Raw genomic sequence first — 19,730 nt, forward strand, 5'->3', positions numbered from 1 at the left:
TCGATACATCCATTAAGACGAATGGTCGGGATAATGCATGCTGCGCACCATTTTGGATGTTTGTGTGTTTGTTGTCAACAAGAGACTCCCTGTGTTTTCATGTGGACAGCACACACTGCTTGATTAGCTACCAGGTGCTCATAAAACACCCATAATTTGTTTAACCGCATAAATTATGCTTAAGAAACTCCACGGCTTGCTGAAAATCATCATCTGCACGTCGCGGGTAAGCTGCTGACGGCAATGGCCCCAGACGGTGTTGCCATATATTTTAACCCAAAATGATCTCGTTGAAGACGTTATCTTCGGCAAGGCGACACTCACTGGGAATGTGGACCACAGCTTTTCATTGGTAGTGACAATATCAAAGATGAACACTGTCGGGACCACTTTGTTTGTTCGAAGTCATTTTTACACTAACTGCAAATCCTGGAATGAAACTTCACGGTGCATCTGTAGAATACCTGCGCGTGATGCAAAAGACCTTATTAGGCAGTATATCATTGCTGCACTGCAATGGCCGGTCTCTCTCCAGGCCTGTTCCTATGGAACATGTCTGGGATGAGATGGACCGACAAGAATAGAACCGGAGGGTAACGCTAGATCACTTGGGCCAACCTTTGGTTGACGTTTAGAACAACATTCCATAGACTGTTTTAAATCATCTGGGGTCTTCAGTACACTGCCACTGCCTCACCTGTGTCAACACAAATGATGGTCACATGGCGTCAGTTGTTACACAGCATTGTTTGGAGGTATGAAAATATATTGTTTTGTTTTCAATAACATTTACACCAATATATATTCCATACAAAACCCAAAACTGTGAAGAGCGTTTAACTTAGCCTTCTTCGTTTAGCTGGATTCAGAGCCAGGATAGGTCACCAGAACTTCATGCTTGTACCTGTAGTCAGTCTGGGGTTTGGTGGATTGCTTCACTGTGCTAATTGGTTGATTGCGTCATCGTGCTAGATGGGTGATTTCTTCATCGTACTAGATGAGTCAATTGCTTCATTGCGGTTGATGAGTTGATTGCTTCATCATGTTTGATGGGTTGATTACTTCATTGTGTCCAATAGCTTGATTGCTTCATATTGCTTAATAGTGCTAGATGGATTGATTGCTTCATCGTGCTCAATGGGTTGATAGCTTCATCATTCTAGATGGGTTGATTGTTTTGCCATGCTAGATGGGGTTGATTGCTTCATTATGCTAGATGGGTCAATTGCTTCATTGCATTTGATGGGTTGATTGCTTCATTGTGCTTGATGGGTTGATTGCTTCATCATGCTCTGGGGGTTGATTGCTTCATCATGTTCTGAGGGTTGATTGCTTCATCGTGCTCAATGGGTTGATTGTTTCACCATTCTAGATGAATTGATTGCTTCATTATGCTCTGGGGGTTGATTGCTTCATCATGCTCTGAGGGTTGATTGCTTCATCATGCTCAATGGGTTGATTGTTTCACCATTCTAGATGAATTGATTGCTTCATTATGCTCAATGGGTTGACTGCTTCATCGTGCTCAGTGGGTTGACTGCTTCATCATTCTAGATGGGTTGATTGTTTCGCCATTCTAGATGAACTGATTGCTTCATTATGCTAGATGGGTCAATTGCTTCATTGCATTTGATGGGTTGATTGCTTCATTGTGCTTGATAGGTTGATTGCTTCATCATGCTCTGAGGGTTCAGTGCTTCATTGTGCTCAATGGGTTGACTGCTTCATCATTCTAGATGGGTTGATTGTTTCACCATTCTAGATGAATTGATTGCTTCATTATGCTCTGGGGGTTGATTGCTTCATCATGCTCTGGGGGTTGATTGCTTCATCATGCTCTGAGGGTTGATTGCTTCATCATGCTCTGAGGGTTGACTGCTTCATCATTCTAGATGAATTGATTGCTTCATTATGTTCAATAGGGTGATTGCTTCACTTTGCCTAATATGTTCATTGCTTCATCATGCTAAATGGGTTGATTGCTTTGAATCTAAAGGTCCATTCATTTACAAGGAAGCACAACATTAATTAATGTTACTTATGAAATGTCATCGAAAGTTATTGTGAGAACATGATATTACTCTACTACTAAGTGGAGAATCAACCCAGTGCCTTCTGTGTGTTGAACGCTCTAACCACTAGGCTACTACGCCCCCCCCTCCAGTGGTATAGGTTTCATGGATTGCTGAAACATGTTTTGGCCTTTGGACTTTTAATCTCCAGTAATGTAATGTTGAACTTTGTCATTTTACAATACAAGATTTGAAAACCATAAAAACCACACTGTTTAGGAAGCAAAGTTCAGTGTTAGACACGGCTTCCCCCTCTCCATTACCTACTGTGAAACTGTTGACACAGAGCAAATCAGATTTCACAATTGTTCTGTGAATGTTAAGTACACCGCATTTTACCTCAACTTGTTTTAAACCTACAACAGAATGGAAAACCATTGTTTTGGCAGAATGATACAATGATTGAAGATGTTAGTTATTTAAATGCCACAACAAGTTGCTCACACCACACTAAAGCAAGTAGAAACTCACAAACTATTGAAATGTTCTCTTAATTAGGAATTACATGTAACTCAGAAAGTGGAAGACAAAATGTCCTTCAATACAAAGAATAATGTTTCTCAAAATAACTTAAAGCAACACATATGAATTATCATAATTCTTTTATTATTAACAACTGTATATCTAAACTAATACACATAGTCTTAATACTCAAATTTGGAAGGTACAAAAAAGTAGATATAACGTCGACAAATCACCAATACACATAAATAAATAAATTATCATATCAAGGGCACATGTCTATATTCAGTACACAAATAGCACTCCTAGTATGACCTAACAAATATACCTACACCAATTTCCCCTGTAGTAGTTTGTCATCCATGATAAAAAAATTTGGCACATGAAAACCGCCAGCTGCTTATGTGTGAGGGTAGGAACCAGATACAGGAGTCTGAACCGGTGGGGACAAGGGGGAATCTGAAACCCCTGAAACTATCATTGTACTGATTCCTCATCACCATAACATTCATCATAATGAGCAACTTTCTGTAACATGCTGGACAGAGAAGACAGAAGAATGTCTGAAATGTACAGTTTAAACAAGGATGATCTCCCTTGTGATGGCGGAGACAAAATGAGTGAGTTAGGTTCGCTTTAAGGCTCTACTTTGTACCTCTGTGGGGAATCAAGCTCCTGACTTTCACAAGACAGTGAATTTAGTCACTATGCTACTTGACGACCACTACATTTTGAGTGAGTGAGTGAGTTAGTTAGGTTCAATTCGCTTTAAGGCTCTACTTTGTACCTCTGTGGGGAATCAAGCTCCCACTACTTTTGGTGAGTGAGACAGTGAATTTACTCACTATGCTACTTGGCATTTTGACCACTACTTTTTGACCACTACATTTTGAGTGAGTGATTGAGTGAGTGAGTGAGTGAGTTAGGTTCGCTTTAAGGCTCTACTTTGTACCTCTGTGGGGAATCAAGCTCCTGACTTTCGCAAGACAGTGAATTTACTCACTATGCTACTTGACGACCACTACATTTTGAGTGAGTGAGTGAGTGAGTTTCTATGATGGGGAGCCTCAGTTTCACATCATGTGTTCTTGAAACAATCAGAAATACATCCGTAACTTCGCTATCAGTTAAGATTGCTGAGTGCCGCGTTAAACAACAAACAAAACAAACAAAACTATCAGCTAAACATGAAAATAAACACCATTATAAAATAATAAACACAAATTTTCAGATAGGGAGGTCTCATTCTATCAAACTGAATGCATGAATAACCGACAAGTCATGCACATATTGAACAAACAGGGAAGGTCCACTAATTGCTTTACAGGAAAACATTGACTCACTGGGCTTAAAGATGTAGGTCACACAAATAAACTTTATCCCTGGTGTTGCATTGTATTTAACTGTAAATACAGAACACTGACTTGCAGCATATCTGAGCAGTTGAAACACTAACATCATGATCATCTGCACTTTCATTATTTTTGTAATGAACAATCTTGTTGAAAGTGAACAAAGAGAATGAGCAATAATTTAAAGAATAAATATATTCTCAACAAGGTGAATTGCTTTTGAACTGGAACATTAATTAGTCCATCTGGCATCCATTTGTTCATTTCTTATCACCGATCAGGGCTAATTTAACTGTTGGATTCCCTTGATACAGTTTCCTACGTGGTGCCCTAAAGCACAATACTATTGCAGCGGTGGACTGACTCTGAGTTTGGTTTTACGCTGCTTTTAGCAATATTCCAGCAACATCACGGAAGGGGACACCAGTAATGGGCTTCACACATTGTACCCATGTGGGATTCGAACCCGGGTCTATGGCGTGACGAGCCAACGCTTTGCAGCGGTGGAGCCCCTGTTACCTAAACTGTGGGTAATAGAAGTGATGCCATATATAAACCTGTTGGGAGCACAGGACAACACTTTCCATTAATGCATTTAAAACCAAACCCAACAATAAAAAAATAGACACAGATATATCAAATTTGTTTTCAGTTAACCTACCCATGAATCTTTGAGAAATGGAAAAATATAATTCAAGAAATAAAATCAAACGACTTTCTGACAACCAAAACAGAAGAAATATCAAGTTACATAACAGTATTTTTATCATTCTTTCTAGCACCCCAAGCTAACTGGTGAACACAAAATATGGGACCCAACAAAGGAGAGTAATTCATGACCAACAAAAAACCACTAAAATGCATAGAGAACTGAATCTGCACAATTGTATACCACAACTGACTGGTCAGCACAGAGGCCATATCATTGGTATATGGTCAGCAGTGTGTAACCATAGCGACGATACACTTGGGTCACCTGGACAAAGAATATAAATATTCCCCAGCATACATAAACTTGTGACATGCTGCATGTTGTATATAAATAGTGCAACAGTACATTTGTTTCATGTTTACAACTGTACCATGTGATGGAGCTTGTGACCTGAGAGCTACACACTGGACTGTGTCATATCAGCCACAGGCTCTATTAGTGACATTCCAGCAAACAGTTTTGAACTTTGAACCTCTGTGGTGAGTGAGTGAGTGAGTGAGTGAGTGAGTGAGTGAGTGAGTGAGTGAGTGAGTGAGTGAGTGAGTGAGTGAGTGAGTGAGTGAGTGAGTGAGTGAGTGAGTGAGTGAGTGAGTGAGTGAGTGAGTGGTGAGGAGTGAGTGAGTGAGTGAGTGAGTGAGTGAGTGAGTGAGTGAGGAGTGAGTGAGTGAGTGAGTGAGTGAGTGAGTGAGTGAGTGAGTGAGTGAGTGAGTGAGTGAGTGAGTGAGTGAGAGTGAGTGAGTGAGTGAGTGAGTGAGTGAGTGAGTGAGTGAGTGAGGTTTAACACTGCTTTAAGTATTGTTTCATGAAAATCACAGTGGGGGAACAAGAAAGTGGATTCACATCATGTTCCCATGAGGGGAATTGTTTTACATTACAATAGTTGTAGAAACTAATAAATTAGTACACTCATTTATTACTTGACACTAAATCAATAAGACATAATGAGGAACAATGTATGTGTTTGTGTGTGGTGATGGTGGTGGGTTGCGAGGAAGCTTATTTAATTGTAAGTAGATTGCCTACCATGATAACACGTTGATTTGTAACAATAGATATTATTACTTCGGTCGGATGATCCATGAGTATATTTTCACTATAGAAATATAGAAATAATTCATTAATAAAAAATAGGGAACAGTTGGATTGCATGACATTTCATGACTTAAAAATATATTTTAATCAGGATCATTGCCAAATTGACAGAAAACATGTTTGATGAAATTGATATGAAATAAACACATCTAATAATATCAACATGATTAATTTTTAAACAATCAATTGGAGCTTTGCACCATTGTGTGAGAGAGAATAGTGTAACTTTTTAGAATATTGTCATTAATTTGTACAATCATCGTATCTACTGATATGACAAAGATAACATAGAGGGTCATGATCAAACCAGCAGTGACATACACAGTGGAACAATGCTAACCTAAAGCCCTGGGTGCCGTTGTACAAAGCGATCTTAGGCTAAGGTGACCGTAACTCCCATACCTTAACATAGACTTAAGGTAGTCTTAGAACTAAGGTTGTTTTGTACAACTGGGCCCCATTCCACAGAGAGATCTTAGTGCTAAGGTGACCGTAACTCCCCTACCTTAACATAGACTTAAGGTAGTCTTAGAACTAAGGTTGTTTTGTACAACTGGGCCCCATTCCACAGAGAGATCTTAGTGCTAAGGTGGCTGTAACTCCCATACCTTAACATAGACTTAAGGAAGTCTTAGAACTAAGGTTGTTTTGTACAATGGCACACTGGACCCCATTCCACAGAGAGATCTTAGTGCTAAGGTGGATGTAACTCTCATACTTAACACTGGGTTAAGATAACTGTAGCGCCAGGATCTCTTGCAGAATGAGGCCCTTGGTCACCTGTTTCACAAAGCAAACATAATGATATGGCTGCCATAACTAACATTGTTTAGACTTGTGTCGCAGTTCTATGATTGCTGTGTAAAAAGAAACCTTGGAGCTAGGCTAGGCTAAATTCTCACCATCCATATCCTGTTACATGTCTTCCCACACTCCAATATCTGGTATAATCTTGAAACAGAGAACCTTCCACTGAAGGGTATTAATTTAGCCATGATCCTTTCTGCAGTGATTATGACTGTAAGCTATGTACAGGACACAGTGAAAGTCTGACTATCACAAGACTCCAGGAATTGGCAGTTTGTACCGTAAGCAACATAAGCTACAATCACTAGATTTGATATGGGTTTGCCAGAAAGAGACATATCGAAAATATTATGACACCCTAACAAGTGTAAAGTTCTACAAGATAAATACTATGATAGTGTGCCGGTGCCAAAATGCATCCTAGTTCGAGTTGTATAGTAAAATATACAATAATGTTATTCATAACATATCATAGATATGGGGCATATTGAAATAATGAACAAAAATATATATGGGATATTGACACAACATGGTATGTGTGGGTCTAGTTAATGAACTACTTGTACCAGAGTAGAACTGGGTATTCTTGTCACGTTGAAAGAGTTAGGGTTGAAGGTGGGTTTGGAATGAGGTTGATGGCGGGGTTCAAGCAAGTCAATTATTCTTGTTGATTGTGCCAATGTGGCAAAAATAGGATGGCAAGGAATATTATGACCAACGTTTAGGCTCTTACTGTTTCTCATCTCCTTCAGGTTAAGTTAAATTGATGTTCCCAAAACATTTGCCCAGCTGTCTATTATCATCCTGCTCTGAGGAGACAACAATGTTTTCCGTATTGACACCGACCTGCTTTCTTATTTTCTCACGGTTGAAGGAGGAAGTATTAAAAAAAAGTGGGTGGGGGATTGGGGTGGGGGGATAAGGGAGGAGTAGGAGGCGGAGAAAGGCTGTTATGGTGTAATTAAATTGTTTTTACTCTGAACATGAAATACACTGTCCAAACCCAATTAATGGGATGCTTTCTATAATTCAACATCTTGATAGACTCTACAAAATTCAACGCTACAAATACATTCTTTTGAAGTTGCAGCAAGGACAGACTTTTACAACACGCAAAAACCTATAACATCACAAAGGAGCCAAATTGATTCAACTTGATTAAAACAATTAAAGGCACTAAGGGATCACAATGGCACTGATCTCTAATAAACTCATTAAGTCCATGACCTTTCAACAGCAACATTTGGAAACCATAGCAACCATCAGAAGCAAAACCAGGGGAACGGTTAGTCATTAGTTGTTGCCACAGTAACACATTGCTATTGATAAGCACTTACTAAGCATGCAAAATGTAACTAAATGCCAGTAGGTTTAGGTATGAAGACCTCAAATAACATGTCTCGTAAGTGTGAGTCAGAGAACAAAATATCAAATACATGTATACAACATTCTAAATTGCATCAATGTGCATATTTGGTTAGATATGTGCAAACTTCCCAGATAATGAAAATACACAATGTCATTTAGAAAGTGGTCAAATATAACCCATTATATTTGGGATTACAATTTCTCAGAAAAGTACAGATTCTAGTACTTTCGTTGGATTGAGTCCCATTAGGGATAATATTCCCACAATTTAAGTTTGCTTTACTGAGTAATGTGGAACCAGTTCTTACATCCACTGCCATGTCTATAGGTAAGACCGACTTGTAACAAACAAAGCATTGTTTAGCAGGTTCAGGACTCTACGCCACACTGTCACCCTAGTGTCATTAGCAGAGAGCAGTTATTCAGTCTTTCATTCTATCAATTGCCTAAAAAGAATTATATTGTCAAATTAACTGCAGACTATTTTGAGTAAGATTCTTGTAAGGTTTTGCCTTTAAGCACAGTGATTAAATTTGAATAATACATTACCAAATTTCATTTCTAGAACTAATAACGAAGCCCAGGGATTAGAGATGTTACATCTGTGCATCCCCTGAAAAATGGGCAAAAACCTCTTGCTAGATCACAAACTCTCGTCACATGTTTTAAGTATGGTGAGAAGTGAGTTACAGTTGACGTTCTGCGTCTCATCTGACAACGGCTTGATACTAACACAAACAACATTATGGATACATTCTAGATAATGACCTTACAATGATCCAGGTCAGATCTAGATCCTGGAAACCATCAAACGGTTATTGTACCTCGTCAACATGCCATCAACTTGAATACATACAACATATTTGTAGTCATTTGTGTCAGTGGTTCTAACAGATCACAGGGCTTTGTTTATACTGGCAAGCATGGTTTATCACAACAAAGGGACAACTCTACATTTTCAAGAGTAAGGCTTATTGCATCATGAAAATGTCTTTATAGTGAGGCCAGACATATTTTTAAACTTTAGTTTAAGAATCTGTCAATTTGAAATGAAATGTGAAAAAATAATATTAATAACTGAAAAGGTGTGCTTTCTTATTCTGCCAACAAGATATGAATAACATGTTTTAACAAATTATTCAGCATACTTTGATTAAAACTTGTTGAAAATATATCCTAAAATGTTCAAAACACAACTAATTTTGAGCATGCTGACGAATCATGTGAGATTAATCTGCCTTTAGTTTTTCCTCTACCTTCTTAACATTTACAGGTAATAAAAATTACGGTAATATTTACAATTGGAGTTCTTATTTTTTACCTTCCATCCTAAAAATCTGCAGAGACCATGAAAATAATGTCTGGCCTCATAACATATAATAAAAATTGAAGACTGTATACAGCACTGGAAACTGTCATGAAGTGTATTGCCCTAGTGGACAAGTGGTGAGTTGTCTTGCCCTGAACAACATACATGTATAACAGGTATTGTCATAGATATATCAACATAATTAAATACAAACTGTCATGCAGGTTTCACAAGCACTAACAGTGTGTTGTGAGTCATGGATGACCAAGTGGGATTCTTTTCATAATCAGGACAAAATTCGAGCGATGATGTGACTGCACTATCCATTTGAAAATACAACTAGTCTTCAGGTAGATATGTTAGATTACCAGAAAGAATTTCTTATGCTGTAATGCAGTTCAATTGATGTCTTACAATGATATCAGGAAGCACATGATGTAGCACTAAGCACATATACAGTAGACAGTGTTGTTGGCTCTTCAACTGCTTGTAGCAACATTCCACAATATCACATTCACAATGGTTTTAAACACATGTGACGATGGCCATGATGATCACAACCAATTTTTATTGTGACATTTCTCTTATTTCACAAGCAACATTTGTTTGATATTTGAAAGTCTTTTCACTATCAGAATATTGCAAACTCCACACCACATCAAATGGTTGTGCCATTATTGATTGACAACACTGAAATTGGAAATTTTAATATAAATTGTATATTTATATACTAATCCTATCTCACGACTTATACCTCTCTCTCTTGCTTCGACTTTTGTATCTTTAACAGTTCAATCGAGACTTGAAAGTGGGTTTCTTTATCAACTTTATTAGATACTTCTTGGATGCTACCATTGAAGAGGGAGTCAGTAAACCAAGGCTGGCGAAACAGTTCTGTTTTAAATCGCTCCTCCCATGAAGAGATGTTAAGGGGTCCACGTCGGCGAACAGCAAGAGTGTAGCCCAAAAAATGAGACAACTGATCCAGGATAATTTGGAACTGGTCCAGAGCTAAAGTCATGCATCCTCGGATGTAAGCGTCTTGATCAGAGTAAGTATGCTCCAGAGCAGTGTTAACAGCGTCGACTGCTGCAACCACATAACTAATAGATGGCAACGCCTTTCTCACGGCTGAATCCATGTGAGCCAACTCTCGGTCCTCAATAAGGTAGGGCGAAGCAGCTCGTTTACCACACAGGGTTCCAATATCCTCATCAACTGTTGGAGCCGTAGAGATTTTTGTTAGGCCGTGGACATGAGAGGTAGAAGGATTATATCTGGGAGCAGAGAATCCGTCCTTAATTTGTTTCAGGCTCTTGAAGACATCATTTAGTGTACTGGATAATTTCAGAATACAAGGTCGAGGTGGTAGGGTGATGGTAGACCAATCCTGGTTCCTAAGAGTATAAGAGTGATCCAGGTCATCTGCTGAAGTACTCAAGGGAAGTTGGAGCTTCTCAACAATCCAAAGGAGTACCTGAGGTGTCTCAACTGCTGCAAAGCTACCCCCAGGGGTAAATAACTCAGAGTGAGCGGGAGATACAGGGAGATGCAGGCATGGCTATTTGGACTGGATCAATCTCAGTAGGTGGACCAGATGAAGAGCCAGGGGCTACCGAAGCCCGGATGGGCTGGAGTAGACGGCTGTATTTGGTTCCAGGCTGAGGTTATGGCCCTGATCATCATATTTAGATCCGGAGTCGCTGTAGGAGTGGGATTGTTATCAGGTTTCCATGACTCAGCGATGATCCTAGAGTGAGTCGAAGGATTCTCAGAGCGTGTAGACGGAACATCATAAGAGACTGTAGGCCTATTAGTGGTATCAGAGCAATGATCAACCGAACGTCGGTCAGAGGAACTGTATCGAGATCTCGACGTGGTAAGTACTGAAGTAGGTTGGTAAGCCGGTGATCTGGATTCCCTAGTATGGCTAGGTGATCCGGTATGATATGAAGAACTAGTCCGGGTCGCTGTAGTTCTAGTTGGTGATCTGGTTCTGATTGGAGCTCTGGTTTGGCCATCTGAATAGGATCGGCCATGAGATGTGGATCTGTACTGTGATCCCGATTGGTCAGGTGTAAGGTGATCTAGATTGTATAGGTGACCTGGATTGGTAAGATGATCTGGATTTGTAAAGTGATCTAGATAACTACCCTCTGAACAGGTTTTCTGAGCAGTTGGTCGAGCACAGATATGAGGAGAGTAACTCAGATTCACCTCAGCCCTTGTATCTGCAGCCAACATTTATTCACTATGTTTACTATGGTAGTTACCCCATCTCTAGTTCGTTAGGCTATAGTGACAGAAACTAAAGGGAGACAACCTAACCAAATATTTAATGCTAATCCTGGTTGTCTCCCCTTACCTGAAAGTTACACCATCTCATCACAGGGTTACAACATAAATAATGAATGGAACCCAGGGTCCTTCAAGTTTCTACTTTACAATTTAGCCTAAGGACACCCTTTATCTTCAGTTTGAACCCTGGGTTATGAAAAGGACCTGACTTTTTCCTCACTTTCGAACACTTTAGTGGTCTTATCTATTTAACATCATAGTGGAGCTTTGATAAATAGGAAAACGGAAATGCTGGCTATCTGGAAGCTCTTCACGGCATCATCACGATGAAGCTCCTGAGGTATCGGTTCTATCATCTGGGTTCTTGTCTCGGTTTGAGCGTGGTCTGTCCTTGTAGGCATTTGGCGGCAAGTTGTACAGCTCATTATCGACAGTAGCTCCGTGCAACACAAACTTCCTGTAGCCTTCTAGAAGCTCCTTACAGCTTTGTTCATCATGCAGGGTGTTGACAGGAAACTTTTCTTTAACTCGCTTACGTTCCTGGTGAAGAAGAAAAAAAATAATTAAATACTATTTTATCCCATCATTGTTTTTTGTTTGTTTGTTGGCACATTCAGCAGTCTTCCAGCTACATGACGATTGTCTGTAAATAATCAAGTCTGGACCTCAGAATCCAGTGATTGACAGCATGAGCATCAATCTACTGGGACATGAAGACATGTGTCAAACAAGTCAGCAAGCCTGACCACCAGATAACGTTAGTGGCCTCTTACGACAAGCTGGAAGCTGAAGGCCAATTCTAACCCGGACCTTGACGAGGCCTATCATTGCAGTAGTAATAGGCAGTAATAGACATCGGAAAGATAACATTCTTTGTTCTTGTATCATTATTAAATTCATTCATCTTTTAAAACATTCATTTGATTTTTTATGATAACATTGACTTACGGAAACGGGAAAACAGCTAAGAGATGTGCCTAAAAAAAGATCACCGTTAATTTCACCAGCTAGTCTGTCTAAGTCTATTTTAGAATTTCTGGTCTCATCAAATTATGCTAGTGAGCAAATGCTCTTCAGCACACTGTCATTACATAGTTAACTTTGAGTTACTTGCATACAAATGTGCATGGGAAATGTTAATAACAGAATAACAACCCTCTAGGAAATTAACCAGTGTATTCAGTACAAGTTGTATACCTTTATCTCTTTCCAGATCTTTATTACTGATATAAAGTAACATCAGACACATATATCAGCTCTATTGCAGTGAATAATGTATAAATGATCACTAGGTCTCATTCATTGATAACTGGACATATACATTGATGTTGTGAGTTTACTTGACATGTCGAACAGTTTGTGCAGCACAAACAGATGCAACTAGTCGCTGCTAATCACTGCTTAATGAAAAATGTTTGCTATATGGTGTGAAAATACAAAAAGTACCAAACTTTGAAAGTAAACACTCAGTGTTTCAAAACCACTACCTAGAGGCCTGATTCCCCCTCCCCACATTATTTCATTACCATGGTAACCTTAAGACAGTGGGCCCCATGCCTCTCATAGGCCAAGGAAAACAAGTGAAAACCTGATCATGCACTAGCAGTAACTACACACATCTTGTAAGCCATCCACTTCAAACATCTGCAGTTGATGCTGGAAACCAAAGTTGGGTCTGGCTACATTACGGGCTCCTCGCACAGCATTCAAGGCATCCTTCCAGCCTAGTTTTGTCACGGTCATGATGTAGGCTGAAGTGACTGTCACAGCGAGAAATACCTGCCAAGCTGAAAAATAGAGATCAATTTGTTTTGGCTACTGCTTGTAGGATATTGAAAACATTTAAAGTGAGGACGAGCATGAGTAACCCAAGTAAAGGTATATTTTGGTATATTTTGTGCCCAACATGAGTGAGTGAGTGAGCATGGTTTTACGCCGCTTTTAGCAATATTCCAGCAATATCACGGCGGGGGACACCAGAAATGGGCTTCACACATTGTACCCATGTGGGGAATCGAACCCGGGTCTTCAGCGTGACGAGCAAACACTTTAACCACTAGGCTACCCCACCGGCCCAATGCCCAACATGAGAATTCCATAGGCGTTCTATAGGAATCAAGATATCCTTCAGTTTGTCTCCATCACTGGCTTCAGGGGATTCAGAGCAGGTCGACAGCCTCCATACTTGTCCCCAACAACCAGTAGGAAAACAGACCTGAAGACTGTCACTTATGTGGATAGGATAGGTTGCTAGGCCTCAAATTTGTCAGGATTCAGGCGAAATATAGATCTAAGGAGCATTATCTTGTCCTGACATGAAGATTGGGGAGAGACAGTGAGTGTGGTGAGTGAGTGAGTTTTACACCACTCAGCAATGTTCCAGCAATAACACAGACGGGTACACCAGGAAGGGACTTCACACACTGTGCCCCTGTGGCCTTTCGACACATTGTGCTACCCTGTGGCCTTCGACATGATGAGTGGATGCTTTAATCATTGGGCTACCCGTCCACCTAAGTATTTCCATTTGGGGAAAGGATAGCTTGACAGTAAACTTCCTTTTTCATTACATAGGACCTGGAAACTTTTTATGGGTACAATGTGCAGTGTATATTATGTTAACAGCTTAGTTTGTCTAGTCCAAATATACATGATGCTCTTACCAGTGAACCAGCACACTACCACCACTCAGTCTGGCACTGTGTATGAAGTCTATGCACTGAGGGAAGAACTGAGTGAGATTCTGCTCTGAATTATCACTGGCCAAGATACACAGATATTCCCTGTCCTGAAAAGGAACAAAACAAGCTGTTAAATATCAACCATAGGCAATCACCTTATCATCGGGTCGGCATCTTCCAATTGTGTCACGTTTGTGCATATCTCATTGTACATACAGTAGCATGGTAAACAATGTGGACAGGGCTACAACCCTTGATGGTATGGTTGTATGAAGACTTGAATGAACAAACAAGTGACATGCAAAACTGGATTCTGTCCAGAAAATAAACATGGTCAACAATAACAAGGACAATGGATGGGCTAATGGCAAACTACAGACATTAAGGAATAAAGAGGTTGAAACCCAAGCACAAGCTCTCAATCTTTATCATGGTCACAGAAGTAAATACATATCTATTGTATATGTCATTTGAAAATAGTAAACATCAACACTTTATTCAAAATTAGCAGCAACATATTCCTGTTATACATGCTTAACTGACCATGCTGACTTTGTTTTGTGCCAAACAAAACATTTCACAAAATGAGCATCACAAAATATTCATATAATGATATATTTACTACAAGCTAATCATGTTGAAAAAAACATGTCCATTTTTGGCAAAGATAACGACACTTGGAGGAAGTGACGGTGCCTATAATGCCTGTTTACTTATCACCTGAATTACTTCTGTTCTATCAGGTAAGGCAAGTAACCATGGTAATATTATCTTAAGCAGTGCTTTAGCTGTATCATGTAAGGCAAGTAAACATGGTAAAATTACCTTAAAGATCACATATACCCTAGGGGTACAAATACATAAATCACTAACTGGCAGCGTTATAAATGAAACCCCGTCATTAAAACTACTCATTTCGACCTTTAATTGACTTAAATCGACCTTTTGGACAACAGTGCACAATTCTCTACCGCTTGACGAAATTTCAACCAATCAGAGCGCTGTAGCTCTGTGACGTCATATGAGGAATAGCTTTGAGGGCCGATGCAGAATTCATCTACATTTTAGGGGGTAAATTATCTTGTTTACAGGCTTGTATAAACCTGAAATCGTGACAATTGTTGTGGAAAATGAAAGCTATATGTTCTCACAATCTACTGTCATTTAATTTTGTCTCCTGTTTTGCCTAGTTTCCGAGTTACAACCTGTTTTCATAGACGATTCTGTCAAAATCGCTTGGTGTCGTTAGGCCCTATTTGTATAATGACTGATCCAAATTGATCCCATATCTGTGTTTTTTACCTCGATATTTAATCATGTCATGTAAAAATCTGTTTGTATTCTCAAAACAGTGTCGGCCCATAAGTTTTCACATGCAATACAGCAATTAATACTCCCTTGTTGTAACCCGTGTTAGGTGGTATAAACCTACACATGTTATTTGTCATCATTCACTTGATGGTCAGTTAATGAATTTATAACAGGTATAATTAGTGGTAACACACTTAGATTACCGACAAAGGTTTCCATTTGGCATTTCTTGTGTCTGGAGTAAATATTCAACATTATAAACATTGATCAAAGGATTAACCGATAAAACGCTGATTGATTAATTACTTTTATCTTACACAGCCGGAATTGTCAAAGGGTAGTGTTTATGTATGTAGATTTACTAATCTATACTGAATACACTCTGTGTCGTAATCGGTGTCTCTGCGTAAAAACAACGTCCTTCTTTCAAAGGATTAACCGGGCAATACATTGATTGATTGCCCATTATTGGCTAACTAAATTACTGTTCTTAAAGAAAGGCGGGCATTATGCAATTAGTTGCCAGGTGTGCTATCTTGGGTGACCAATGAGACTATACACCAATACCTGAAAAGATTTATCACTTTTCGTATATTAAACTGTTAAAAGACACATCATTTGGAACAATTTTGTGGATATTGATGGATACATTCCTCGAACAAGGTAATGGCCTGATATTGTTCCTATAACTTTAATCTGTTTTAATTTCAATATTTGCATTTTGTTTTATTCATTTGTCGTAGCATTCAACAGAATCATTGTTTTCAAGCCATGAAGTGTAATGAGACAGACAACATACACTAGGGTGTGTGTCGCGAATTATGATTCACATTGGCAAACTATAAAATGTCTAGATATTATAGTTCTGTTATAAATTCACTATAAGAAGTATCAGCAGATCGTCTGCTTTTTATTTAGTTTCAAAATGCATACAAGTATGACAATAAACTAATTAGGATTATAAGACCAAATATAAAGACGCATATTGACTAGTATCTACATACTGGTGAGTGGACATTAACCATGTGAATGTAGCAAGAAATTTATTAGCAGTATTGTGACTTCACCCCCACCTCGTTTCCGTGGAAGAAATCGTTAATGTTATAAATTGTGTCATGCAAAATCCGTTTGGTTATGATTCCAATACATATTTAACTATGAGTAGAAAGTAGTTTTGATTTTCTAACTTGATGAAAACAAACTATAATCTCATTAATTCTAACAGACTTTACGATTTTCAGAAATGAAGCCCTGTCGGGAACATCCACCAGTCTGAGGATAAATGCTATTTAGGTTTGTTTTCACCGAGAGTTACAAAATCAAAACTACTTTCTACTGGTAGTAAAATATGTATTTTATTGATGGCCAATAGAATTTGGCATGACATAGCATATAACATAACAATTTCTCTCCTGGCGGCGAGGTGGGTGTCAATATAATACTACTTACAATATTATTGTTACTTGACCACAACCTCACTTCCGAGGAAGAAATCGTTACGTTACATGTTGTGTCATGGAAAATCTTTATGGTCATCAATCATATACATATTTTACTACAACTAGTAAGTAGTTTTGATTCTTTACTGACTGAGTTTAGTTTTACGCTTTTTAGCAATATTCCAGCAACATCACGGCGGGGGACACCAGAAATGTTTGATTCTTTAACTTCCGTGAAGCTGATATGAACACAAGTAAGATATCGTTTCAGGCTTCCACAACGCTAAACCGCACTCACAAACATAACCCATTTAGCACGAACTGCGGGGTCCTGTGGAAATCTGTGCATGGGGACACCATCGCCCGACCCTAGGAGCAATTGGCGACAAAGCAGCGATTCGGCATGTAAAGTCGTTGATGTCGAAAATCATCAAAATGATGAGCGTGCTACACACTTTCTATACAACTAACTGAAAATCATTCCTCATATGGCGTCACTGCAGTGCTCTGGCGACAGAGTTACGTAACCTGTCTGTGGTTTTAGTTGGTGAGAGGGAAGCAGGCTGACTTTTGGCCACTTTTAATCGCCGGTATTAATTAACCACAAGTTTTTAAAGAATAAATTTGGTGTTCCGTGATAAGACTAACCACAAATCTTTCATATGTAATGGTTAAAAGAGTAACAAAAACAAAGTTTATTATTTCTTTAAGCAGTGCTTTAGCTGTATCATGGATGGCAAGTAAACATGGTAATATTACCTTAAGCAGTGCTTTAGCTGTATCATGGATGGCAAGTAAACATGGTAATATTACCTTAAGCAGTGCTTTAGCTGTATCATGGATGGCAAGGATGTGTGTAATGTTGTTAGCATTCAGCTGTTCAACATCTTTTGAATCATGAAAGTTGCCAACATACAGGCCAGGTAGGATCTGAAAGAAATACGTACACCATATGAGTAAACAAAACCTACTTGATCACTTTGATAACCTCATGCTATAGGTTAATCAGGTGAAAACTATACATGCTATAGGCCAAATTATAATGTGACTCAACATGCTTTAGTATCATGACATGTATTGATACCTGAAATAGGCATAATTGTCACCTGTATATTCAGAATTACATTATATGAGCTTCAGAAGACAAACACAATTAACAGGACCAACATTGTGATCCATTTTGATTTTGAGTTCATGTAATACGTATTTAACATGTAATGCGTATTCAAGTTAATACAACATGTTCAAAGGCTACTTTTGAGAAAGTTTTTTGTTTTTGTTTTGAGAAAGAGTAAAAGGTATGTATACCTAGTACTGGTATTGGCATACAACCTGTGATGCGATACATCACAATACTACAATTTTAGTCACGATGATATTTTGCCAAAGTATTGTGCACTAAAGCTCACGATCACGATCACTTAATCCGACATAAGGGTGGCGATACGATCATCATCCGACAATAATTCTAACACCAACTATAAAACACCTTAAGATAAAACAAATGTTCAAATGAAAGAAACTTTAAGTTGGAAAAAAAAGTCACATTAGGCACTTTTTTTTAAAAACAAATACAAAATAAATAAAACAATACTGTTATAAACAGAAAAATAGATAAAAAACATCTTTAATATCTGCATGTTGCTGGATGCAGATTTGCAATTCGGCAATATTCAAAGTTAAACATTGATTATCATGGTCCATTTGAAGAATATTATCGGGATATACGAAAAAGTAAAACTTTGTATCGATTAACTGTATTGGTAGGTCCGTGGATCGATGCATCGATGCGTATCGATGAATCGTCACACCACTATGTATACCTTTTTCCTATATTTGAAATTAAGCATGATTAGTGGTAAAAACATTATGATATCATTGTTATGTTTAGGATATTGCATGATATTATGAATATGCTGGTTTGCAAACCACTAGTCCCAAAACTCTGTCTGGTAAAGAAGTGTTCATATGGTCAAGTAAGATTAGATGGTACTAATCTATGTACTAACATAAAAATTGAAACCATGTATAATAAAAAACTTGGTAAACGCAATAGCCTGTAGGCTGCTGTGTTTGATAATATGACCAAACTTGGGGTTATTTCACCAGTTTGGTGCTGATAAACATGAAAAAACACTACACTTTAAAAATAGCTAAAAATTAACCATGAACATCCACTAGCTCGAATAGTAATAAAATATAGCAATTGTTTGGAATTCTACTAGCCTTTGGGATACCTTTAACATTAACAACTAAACAAGACTGGTCAGGTAGAGCCACTGATAACTGCTAATTTACATCCCTGTTCATAAATATGTACAAGTATTAATCAACATAAGCCAGTAATCTCTTCATGCATTAAACGTGGTAAAAAGATTATTATCCTCTACTGAGCTTTCGCAGTTTTCATGCAAACGCTTACAAAGCACAACGCGTCCAAATTTACCTTGTTCATTCCGTTTCCCATGTCTGCTTTTGTCAATGTCGTTTGCACAGTACCGTGAGTACGTCTTGATTGCTCTCTTTTCGTGCGCTATGAAAACCGTGGCATCATCTTAAGACCCACTTGAGATATTACAGGAAAGTCTTCACTTGACAAACTTGGGATCAACTGTTCGGACAGGCTTAGGGCATTGCAAGAGAACTTCGAAATTACTTTTGCATATGTAAACAATACCTTTTTGATAAAACGGAAGTTGACATACAGGTTTGTGGTTGTTGCAATCTAATCCGTCTGCACAGTCAATTTAAGTCCAAATATTAAACTTGTACTTAATTGCTCACTGATTATGCACATTTAAATATGTATTTATGATTAAAATGGTTA

The 19,730-nt window shown here is 38.5% G+C and overlaps 1 protein-coding gene and 1 long non-coding RNA gene across 4 annotated transcripts; one reads left to right on the forward strand and one right to left on the reverse strand.

The window, feature by feature from the left end:
* The first annotated feature begins 3,103 nt into the window (after window positions 1–3,103).
* On the forward strand, window positions 3,104–5,275 carry LOC124273805. 3 transcript variants are annotated; one of them, XR_006897745.1, is made up of 3 exons: window positions 3,104–3,163; window positions 3,461–3,582; window positions 5,233–5,275. It is a non-coding gene; the product is annotated as an uncharacterized LOC124273805 (long non-coding RNA). The 3 variants fall into 3 exon arrangements; XR_006897744.1 differs by lacking the exon at window positions 5,233–5,275 and adding an exon at window positions 5,183–5,209; XR_006897746.1 differs by lacking the exon at window positions 5,233–5,275 and adding an exon at window positions 5,083–5,110.
* A 5,853-nt stretch (window positions 5,276–11,128) lies between these two features.
* On the reverse strand, window positions 11,129–19,595 carry LOC124273775 (dual specificity protein phosphatase 22-B-like). The gene is given in 6 exon segments (XM_046709085.1): window positions 11,129–12,012; window positions 13,090–13,240; window positions 13,242–13,259; window positions 14,136–14,260; window positions 17,717–17,833; window positions 19,350–19,595. Coding segments are annotated over 6 exon segments (651 nt in total). The 5' UTR covers window positions 19,371–19,595; the 3' UTR covers window positions 11,129–11,793.
* Window positions 19,596–19,730: the final 135 nt, after the last annotated feature.

The sequence above is a fragment of the Haliotis rubra genome, unplaced genomic scaffold, assembly GCF_003918875.1.
Source record: "Haliotis rubra isolate DU_JTF1 unplaced genomic scaffold, ASM391887v1 Scf184, whole genome shotgun sequence".
Lineage (NCBI taxonomy): Eukaryota > Metazoa > Mollusca > Gastropoda > Lepetellida > Haliotidae > Haliotis > Haliotis rubra.